At 30.1% G+C, this 10,402-nt stretch overlaps 2 protein-coding genes across 2 annotated transcripts; one reads left to right on the forward strand and one right to left on the reverse strand.

The window, feature by feature from the left end:
- Positions 1 to 641: 641 nt before the first annotated feature.
- LOC113859669 (MLO-like protein 12) lies at positions 642 to 8,052 on the forward strand. Its single transcript, XM_027492382.1, has 15 exons — positions 642 to 761; positions 1,007 to 1,064; positions 1,193 to 1,342; positions 1,391 to 1,419; positions 2,166 to 2,282; positions 4,484 to 4,544; positions 4,931 to 5,019; positions 5,301 to 5,375; positions 5,789 to 5,877; positions 6,021 to 6,070; positions 6,198 to 6,238; positions 6,374 to 6,547; positions 7,143 to 7,178; positions 7,243 to 7,371; positions 7,597 to 8,052. Exons 1-15 carry the CDS (start codon positions 642 to 644, stop codon positions 8,050 to 8,052), a joined length of 1,674 nt encoding a protein of 557 aa, XP_027348183.1.
- An 890-nt stretch (positions 8,053 to 8,942) lies between these two features.
- On the reverse strand, positions 8,943 to 9,806 carry LOC113859670 (chitinase 2-like). Its single transcript, XM_027492383.1, has one exon. The coding sequence runs from the start codon at positions 9,804 to 9,806 to the stop codon at positions 8,943 to 8,945; it is 864 nt and encodes a 287-aa protein (XP_027348184.1).
- Between the last annotated feature and the right edge of the window lie 596 nt (positions 9,807 to 10,402).

A 10,402-nucleotide genomic window follows, 5' to 3' on the forward strand; every position in this document is an offset into this window, starting at 1 on the left:
GACTTTGGCCTTTAATTTGGGTGCAAACGGTTGACACGTTGAGGATTTATTTTTGACATTTCTGACTACCAGCAAGAAGCCAAATTCCGCGTTCAGTTCAGTGTACGGAGTTTTGAGATTTTACAATATCAGATATCTTTTGTTGCTTGTAGAGTTGTAGTACTGGTTTATCTCTATTTTTCTTTCTTGTGCTATTAATTCAAGGGAAAAGATCATTTCAAACTTATTTATGGGTGAAAAAAAGAGAAAAATTAAAATAAAAACGTGCTAAATAATGTATAAAAAAGATAAAAAATAAATGTAAAAATATAATAATTGTTGATTTGATGGTGAACTTCCTTGGATATACGACTACCATACGCGATCTCTATAAAATGGTACTTCAACCCACCCAAGTTGGTGTTTTCCACTGAGTTAGTGACACCCCTCGAGCTTGGCCCACCTCCTTCTTTACAAAGTTCTTCTCCTCAATTTTGCTCTCAATTAACCATCGTATCATATATATCATGTATATGTATATATATACATGATGAATGCTTACACACCATAATTCTAGCTCTTCACTTGTCTCAAGATATATAAAGAATATATAGGTAAGGAGAAACTTGAGATACTATAACGAAGATCAAAGGCGAGTACTTATGGACATAGGAGAGGAAAGATCTCTTGAACATACGCCAACATGGGCTATCTCAATATTTTGCTGCTTCTTCCTTATCATATCAATAATCATTGATGGCGGTCTCCACAAATTGACTGAGGTAATAAATATATTGCTTCCTAATACATCTAGTAAGCATAAGGTGGAATAGGGATTGAAATTGTTTGGCTTTGTGATTAATATTTTCTCTTTTGGTTTGTCAGGCTTTTGATTAGGTCGTGCATGTAGTCTACTCTCATAACACATTTTATAACAATTTTTTATAGTATTTTTTTTTATTATCTTATTATTCACTTTATTTCACACTTCTTTCTTTTGGTTTTTGCGTGCATAATCGTGCCACAGCTTCTCAGGAAAAGAAAAAGAAAATCTCTGGGGAAGGCTTTGACTAAAACCAAAACAGGTTGGTCTTATGTTTGTAACTTCCATTTTACATTTCTCAATTATGAGCAATTTCTTATTAGCTATTGTGAAACAAACATGTTTTTGATGAAAAGCTTGATTTGTTTGCTGTTTGGGGTTCGATAACAGAGATGATGAAATTCGGTTTCATGTCATTTCTTCTCACAATATTGAAAGTGCCCATATCCAAAATCTGCATCAACAAGGCAGTGGCAAATTCATTCCTCCCATGTAAAGATTCTGTGAACTCAACAGGATTAACGTCGCCCTCAGCAACTCGTGCTTCAAACTCAGAAATTGACATAGCACCTACTTCCAACGAATCAGCAAATCAGGTCAATTACTGTGAAGCAAGGGTACGTAAGGTTAATAGGTTAGATGATGACAAAACTTGTTCTTAAAGTGATCAATATTATTATTATTTAATATAAAACAATGCTAAAAGCATCTTAAGTTTCATTCTTTAGGTAAACTTTTTATTAAATACTCATTGATAAAAATAAAGGAATAAAATAAATAAAAAAAATTTATAAATTAAAATTTACTTATGTGTGTACATTCTTAGAGATGTTTTATAAAACAAAAAAATGATGTATATAACTTGTAGAAGAAATTAACTTATTAACCCTGTTTATTTTCTTCTGCAAACATTTATTAGAAAACATTCAAATGGAGGAGACTCCTAATATTTCATCCTGGCACTTTCTTAAAAATTTCTTTAGATGACGCATTTGCCTCCTTTATAATGAATAATTTTACTTAAGGGAAAAAGCAAGAAACACAACAGTTTATATTAAAATGTAGGTAATAAATCTTAACAAATTAGTGATGAGATAGATATGTATATAATATTAATAACTTTTAATTGATTATTAAAATTTCTTACTGTGCTATGTATAATTGAATGGTCACTTGAAACAAGTGAAGTTTTATTTTTTTAATATGCTGTGTTGTGGCTATTCCTAACATCTTAGCTTTACAAAGTTTAAAAATAAAGTTGTTATTTTTTTCTCCTTTTGTGTATACACAATATGTAATATTGCACAAAGAGGTCGTTTGATACCTATATGTATCATTAATTTATGATTACTGATGAGTGCAGGGCATGGTTAGTTTAGTTTCAAGTGATGGGATTCTGCAGCTAAATATATTCATATCCTTTTTGGCAGTGTTTCATATCCTGTTCTGCACATTGACGATGTGCCTTGGGAAGGCAAAGGTATGATGTTCACCATTTTCAATCATGTAGAAATTATAGAAGGAAGAAATGTCAATATATAAGATTTTTCAAATTCAATAATAGAAATATGCAACTGTTTTGATAACACGTACGACCTGGACTTTTCTAGTTGCTAGAAGTTTGAACATAAGACATCACTTTCAACATTTATATTGCAAAGAATACAACCTTCTTAGGCATATCTGACCACTACTTGTCCACCATCACCTTACGGTTTAAGCTGCTTAAAGTAGAATTTGATTAATCCCTTAATGAATTCAATATTTTAATTATTGTGAACCACAAATATTAAATGGGATTTCCACGATGAATTTATCTAATTTAAGAGATTCACTTTATAAGATTTAGTGAAGAGTTGTAATAATTTTAATTAAAAATTAATGATTGGAATTATGATTAAATACATATACACATGTATGCGTATACAGATATTAAATACATTTACTTTATTTTCTAAAAGTAAATCTTTTTCTTCAAGAGCCAAATCCCTAAATAAATGCGATTAAAAATGGGTTTGAATTGAAGTTTGAATACACAACAAAAGGTATTTGTCATGGCTACCTACCGTTTATCCTATTTTATTATTTATGTATTCTGACCGACCTTCCTAATGTGCCACAATTTAAATTGATAGAGCCACGCAAACTAGAAAGTCAAATTTCATTTTTTGTTTATCTTATTGAACTAGAAAAATCAATTTTTGCTCGTTTCTACATTCACTTTTAATATTTCGAGTCGTGTGTTAGAATTAACCTTTTTCAATATTCTTTTATGAAACAAATGATTAAAAATGACTAATATTAACATAAGTACAAAGATAAATGATTAATAATAGTAAAGAATTTTTATAATATTTTTATAACTTTAGAATAATATATATATATATATATATATATATATATATAAATTTTTTTATTTATAAATGCTTAACTGAGCTTAACACAACTCTTAAAAATATTATATTTCTGTAATTAATTCATTGATCAAAATATTTATCCAAACATTCTTCATTACACACACGGGTATGACAAATGCAACTTTTTTTATTTTAAATACTATTTGGTTGATTTTATGTAAACACACTCTTTTTAATTTCTTCAAAAGTTTCAAATCACTTCATAAGAAGTGAAAAAAAAAAGAAATAAAAGAAGTTTTTTTTTTAATAAAGGTAGAAAAATAGTTAATATATAAAAACTGATTCAGAAAAATGATCACTATTCTATTTTAATGTGCCCAAATTTAAATTGATTAGCCGGCATAGCGTTTATTTAGAAGGAAAAAAAATGACATTTTCATTTTAGTGATAAAATATAGAGTGTATTTATTTTATAACATTAGTTTATAACTTATTTTGGAGTTTGTAATTAATTTAGTTTTTTAGTCAATATAGTGAATAAAAAATAAATAGACTTTATAATTTTTAAAATTAATTTATAAAAGGTTACTCAAATTATCATTAATTTATTCAAAATTGATTACTAATATTGTTTTTATTTTATTTTTTAAAACAATTTATATGCATATAAAATAATGTTAATATTTTTTTAAAGTCACTTAATATATTTTAGTTAGTTATACAACTTATTTTATTAAACAACCTTAATTCAATAAAATGATTATAAATTTTAAACTTTTAACTACAAACTATAATTTTTTGGCTAACATATCAACTACAAATTATAAATTAAAAACTTTCAGCTAATTTTATCAAATATAACCATATGTGGAGATATATATTCCGACTTCACTTGCTATGAACGGAAAAGATTCAAGAAACACAATATGTGGAGATTTAACGTGATTGTGTAGTATGCGTTTCCTTTTCTAATTGGGTGATGGGGGTACGATGTAATTGGAAAACTACTATTAGTTATGTCATAATTAACATGAAATAAGCACTATTAATCAATGTAATTCTACTTCCCCCCCCCCCCACTGTTCCGTCAACATTTATCTTAATGTGTCTGTAAATATGAGGAAAAATCTAAGCATAAAACTCAGTATATTGACTTCTTCCCAGATGAAGCATTTGAATAATATATGGGAGAAAATCAAAGAACAAGACGCGACCAAGTGCTGAAATACCTAGCACTAACTAAACTTGGCTTTCACGATAAACATAATCTATGAAAAAATTTATTAGGTGATTGCATGATTGATATCATAGTTTTGTATGACAGATGAGAAGATGGGAAAAATGGGAGGACGAGACTCGAACACTTGAATATCGGATGACTAACGGTAACCTAATTTCTTGATATGTTATTATATATAGGGAATGAAGTGAGGTAAATTTGTAATAGAAATCAACCCCTATCTTATTTTTGAGTGAATATCCATTTGAATATATCAAATTGCAAACGTCAACCACTTTAATTTTTATTTTTTAAAAATTTCAGTTTAATTTTAAATTCTATAAAACAACATTCATTTTAGTCATTGTTTTTTTTTATATATACATACAAAATGAGTATGAAAAATAAAATAAAAGACTGAAATGAGTGATTTTTAAAAAATTAAAGATTAAAGTAAAATTTTTCTGAAGTTAAAGATTAAAGTAATCTACACTCATAATTCAAGAAATTAAAATGGATAATTACTCACTTTCAGTTTATTTCTGATTATAGATTCAAGAAGGTTCCAGTACATAGGTCAAACATTGGTTGGCAAGCGTCATTTGAAATTCTGGAGTAATTATTGTCCCTTGCTTTGGATGGTAAGTGAATATGAGTGAAAATTTTGAAGTTTAGAAGGCCACTATCAAGATTTAAAGTATTTTGAGTTTGTCTGCAAATTTTATTAGGAAATCATTTTTAACTCAAAATAAATATTAATTCTTACTTTCTTTGTTTCTCCCTTTCTATTGTCTTTCTTTTCATCTGATTTTAGGAAGTTTGAACTCTTAACAAATACCAGTGTTTCAATTCTTATATTAAAGATAACTAGAAAATATTTAGCTACACTGACTAATAAAGTCATAAATACTGTATTCAACAGGTTTGTTTTATTCGGCAGTTCTATGGCTCAGTCACAAAAGATGATTACTTTACACTACGAAATGGGTTCATTGCAGTAAGTGAATAATGTATTCCAACTCCCTGACTAGGAATTCATGATACTCTTGAAGCATCAAGAATTTAGATAAAATTTACTGTTTATAGATAGGTCTTGACTCTACTGGACCGAGCCTCGTTATAATGTAAGTTGTCAAATAACATACTACTTAGGTCCATTTGTAAAAAAATTTATACACAGCTTATAAAAATAACTTATGACTTTTATAATTTTTTTTCATCTTATTTTAATATTTTTTAGTATAACTCATTAAAATAAACAATGTTTAATGTATCAGAATAAGATTTTTAGTTAAATTTATGACATACGTTATTATGCAAAAAAAGAATTATTTTAATTAAGCTGTATGTTCAAATGCATCCTTATTTTCTCGTGACACCAAACAAAACTTTTATTTCCCGAAACTGCAGGCTAATATTTCTGTAGGCAGCAATTTCAACTTCAAGAAATTTCTTTCCCGCTCTTATGATGAAGATTTTGAGAAGGTTGTTGGAATCAGGTACTCCCTATGATCGGATCAGAAACTTGGTTCCTAGTCATATATGGACAAGTTTCAGCCACATCAATATTTATAAAGCAGTTCTTTAATTTAGTTGCAAGAATAAATTACAAAACCATCATGAATTTTTTATTCTCTTGCAGGCTTTGGATCTGGATTTTCTCCGTACTTTTCATATTTCTGACTGCACATGGTATGACGTGTTGTTTTAAGTTGTCACCATTCTTGTGCCTACTTTACCTACGAATGTATTTGTGACATAAAGGTATTTTTCGCAACAAAATCATCCGTGTTTAACAATGATTTCATTTTGTTTGCAGTGTTCTATAATTACTACTGGCTTCCATTTATTCCACTTGTGGTAAAGTTGATACTATTTCACATCGATCATTTTGTCCATCACATTGAATAGATTGTAGAAATGTGAATTTTATTTTGTTTTCTCCCCTTCTTTTGTGACTTTCTTTCTAGTTTGCTTTCATATTCTGCATTGAAGGTTGCTTTGCTTGCTGGGACAAAACTGCAAGTCGTGATAACTAAGATGTGTGTAGATAGTTGCAAGGAAAACCCAGTGATCAAAGGAACTCTGCTTGTGAGACCCAATGATGATTATTTCTGGTTTCACCGACCTGAATGGCTTCTCCATTTACTCAAGTTCATCCTTATTCAGGTAGATGAATATATTAACACCTTTCATCATTATCAACCATATTCCAACAGGTTTTACAGTAACTACCTTTAAGAGAAGTAAAATGTAACGTATTTATATAAGTAAGATGTGATGCAGAAATTTTTATAGCTAAGATAGTTAACCACATATAATATACTTTTCAGGATATCAGCATTCTGCCGAGATAGAGCTTAACACAAATTTTGAAGTCTACCAACCTATTAAATTTTAAACCAGAGCGTTTCTAAGATTTTTTTTTTAATGTGAGTGCTTTTAAAAATAATTTTTTATAATAAATATTGATTCTATAATTTTATGTTAAATTAAATTAAATTATTTATAATTTTGTTTTAAATTTAAAACATTATCACTTGATTCTACAAGATTTACTGTTTTTTAACTTATAAAAATTATTATATTTTAAAATACTCATACAATATATTTTTAATTATTTGTTTAATTTTTTATTTAATTTAATAATTTCTATGTAGTGCACAGGAAATTTATTAGCTGTGATTAATTTGAAAGAAAATAAATATGCATGTGTTTCTATGCATGATAACCTAATAATAACAGCATTTATGATCTTTGGCAGAACTCCTTTCAACTTGCATTCTTCACCTGGACTTGGGTAAGTAATTTGTGCACAAAAAGACCTGTTTACATTTTATGCTGACTCTATTCACAAGCAACAGTATGAATTTGGTCCAAGGTCTTGCTTCAATCGAGAAAAAGAGGACATCGCCATAAGGATTGCCATGGGTGTAGCTGTGCAGCTCCTCTGTGGATATGTCACTCTCCCTCTTTATGCACTAGTTACTCAAGTAAACATACATTAAATCCTTATGGTGTTCATTTATCTAATTATTAGCATCATATTCGCCTTTTTATTTGTCAAATTTATGAAATTCCAAAAATATATATATTATTTTGACTTTAATTTGACAATGATTATGTTAAATTGGCTTGTAATTGATGTTAATTAATCAAAGCTAGATTGTTCATTTAAATCAATGATTATCTCACAACTTGCAATATACATGCCACAGATGGGCTCTGGTATGAAGAAATCAATTTTAACAGAAGGTGTTTCTCAAGGCCTTAAAAATTGGCACAAAAGGACTAAGCAATATCTGTCTAAAAACAATTCAACATCAAGTAGACACTCAGATTCTTTACGTTCCAAAGTAAGTGAAAATTCAAAGAGAGGGTTAAGGGAGAGAATGCATATCCCAGATAATATGGTCATCATGAGCCATCCTTCTCCTACCACCTTTGGAAGTGGAAAGGTGGAAAAGAGGATTACACCTACTTATGAGGAAGAGATATCAAGTCATTCCACGTTAGAAATCACAACTACTGAGGAAGAGAACCGCAAGATCATCACCAGAGGAACCTATGACGGTGAGATCTCATTTGGAAGTAGTTGGAAGAATGTGGGTAGTAGCAGGGGCATTGGAGAAGTAAGTTCAATAACTGAAGATGATGCTGAAAAATTACCTTAGTTGATTCCATAGGTACTTAGTTATAATAATTGTCTCAATGAAACTAGATCTATAATCCATCCACTTCTGTCTATATTTTAAAATCTTATCATCATTCTTAAATGAGAACATTCTTAGAAATTACTATAAATTAGAATATCTTTAGACATTATTTTCTTCTTTATTGAATTACATGATTTCTTCTTATATATTATGAACCATGATATAAAATTGTGTGGTTGCATGGATGCCGTAATACGCAAAAGGTAATAACTAAAATAAGATGGCAATTTAAAACTATTTAAAATATCTAAACGAAATTCCGGGCCAATAAGTGATCATATTCAACTTAGCTGGAGTATGTTTGATTATAATTATAACAAAAATATTATGCCTTGTCTACATTTTTGGAGAGGTTAAGGATAATCTAAACTAATCTATAAGAGTTCATTTGAATACTTTTTCTCTTCTCTAAAAATGAGAATTCAATTAAAATTTATGCAATTACGAGCCAATAAGCACATTAAATTTTGAAAAAAAATGATAATTACAAGCTATTCAAAAGAATACAACCAATTTGACCCAAGTAGATAACATTGTGAAATTGAAAAAGGTGACCAAATAACTTTTATTTCACATTAATTGAGCCATGGTACAATTATAACATTGCTATAATGCAAATAACAATGTAAAATAGATTGATTTCAACAATGATATAAGTGATTGATCAATTCACGTTGATTTCAACAATGATACAAGAGAAAACAAACTAAATGACCAACCAAGTGACTTGAGTAACAGAAACAAAGTACATTAATAAAAAAAACAACAGCAGATACAACAGGTCTTATTTAAAATTATTATACTGCTTGACCCGTCAGATGGAAACCAAAGTGACAAGGATTCAAATTCTATTTGGAATCGGAGCCAACGAGGAGATCTTGAGCCTTGATCTCAAAGAAGAAAGGGTCATCAGCAGCTGCAGAGTCATTAGCGTCCCAAACAAAAATGCCACGGAGTGAACCGGTATTGATGAGGTCGGTGGCAGCCTCAATGAAGACCTCTCGGGAAAGTTTACCTGAGTCATCTGGATCAGTGCTGAATCCTGCCAAGAGTATATTTTCTTGGTACTCATCTGATAGTTGACGAAAGAGAGCTACAAAGTCAGCCGCTGAGGGCACAGACTGATCGTAGAACTGGTAGTCAACCAAGCGAACATCTTTCTGGTGAGCTCGATACAATTTAAGGTAATGGGACTGAGTATTTTTTGATGGAGCAATGGACACTTCGTTTATCACTTTATCCTTATTCTTCAACGCATCAATAACTGAACCTATGCAGTGGGCAAAGTCAGTCTCGTTGGTCTTCACCACCTCATAGTTTATATCAATGCCATCAATTATAGCATCAAGCCTTTGGTAGTGTTGGATGATCTTTTCTAGTGAATCTCTGGCCCTGTCGGGCCATACTTCTTTCTCAGCAGGATCAAATGCATTTCCACGACCTCCAATGCTTATCATCACCTTCACCTTCACATTTTCGTACCTGTACTTTCTCTTCAGTTCCTTGATATGCTCAGCACCAAAGTACCTTTCGTTCCAATTCTGCCTGAATATTCCCGTGCCTTTTCCATTGCTGTCGTACTCCTCTACTGCAGAGGCCAGAAGGAAGTGGAATTCATCCAATTTGGTATTGATTATATCAGGGAAATCATTTAAATCATCTGGGTATGGCTTCCCACCAATGTATTCTCTGAATATCGGATTCGTGGCCATTATGGATCGATATGTGTGTAGCTGTTTCTTTTTTTCTTAGGAGCTGTTGTTGTGGTTGAGGGAATGCTTGTGGGAATGCCCAGCTCTTCCCTTCCCTTTTATAGACTCACGGATATTAGTTTATTATAAATAATATTTGAGTTTCTTATAGCCTTACGTGAATAGTAATGCATAGGAAAACATGCACGTCCACAGTGGATAAACCTTCCCCATCTTTGCATCGTAATTAATAATGTTTTCTATGTTGCCTGTCGTAATTTGCATATTTTTTAGTAGCTATTTACAATGCAAAGCACGTGATAGTCAAATTATATATACGGGGCTTGTTTCCCCGTACGATAGGATAAGAAAAATACATTATCCGATGGGAAAATAAATAATTATAAATCAACAGATTTGAATTTATTATAAATAATATTTCTTTATTATACAAACGTGAAAGTTATTTTAAGAACTGGATATTAAAATTATTTTATTCTATCAAGAAACTTTGTTGTTAATTTAATAGTTCTACAATGAATGGCGATGAAATATTAAAATCTCACACAGATTATAGAAATTAACATTATCCCTTTGCATGGTGCACATGTGCATGT

This window comes from Abrus precatorius, unplaced genomic scaffold (genome assembly GCF_003935025.1).
Source record: "Abrus precatorius isolate BTA unplaced genomic scaffold, Abrus_2018 Scaffold2, whole genome shotgun sequence".
In the NCBI taxonomy this organism is placed as follows: domain Eukaryota; kingdom Viridiplantae; phylum Streptophyta; class Magnoliopsida; order Fabales; family Fabaceae; genus Abrus; species Abrus precatorius.

Bases quoted from the DNA above. Each gene is read 5' to 3' on its own strand.
- LOC113859669 (XM_027492382.1), top strand. From the start codon at position 642: ATGGACATAGGAGAGGAAAGATCTCTTGAACATACGCCAACATGGGCT. The intron at 6,548-7,142 runs GTAGATGAATAT...GATCTTTGGCAG, and splicing joins TCAAGTTCATCCTTATTCAG to AACTCCTTTCAACTTGCATT. The intron at 7,179-7,242 runs GTAAGTAATTTG...CACAAGCAACAG, and splicing joins CATTCTTCACCTGGACTTGG to TATGAATTTGGTCCAAGGTC.
- LOC113859670 (XM_027492383.1), bottom strand. From the start codon at position 9,806: ATGGCCACGAATCCGATATTCAGAGAATACATTGGTGGGAAGCCATAC.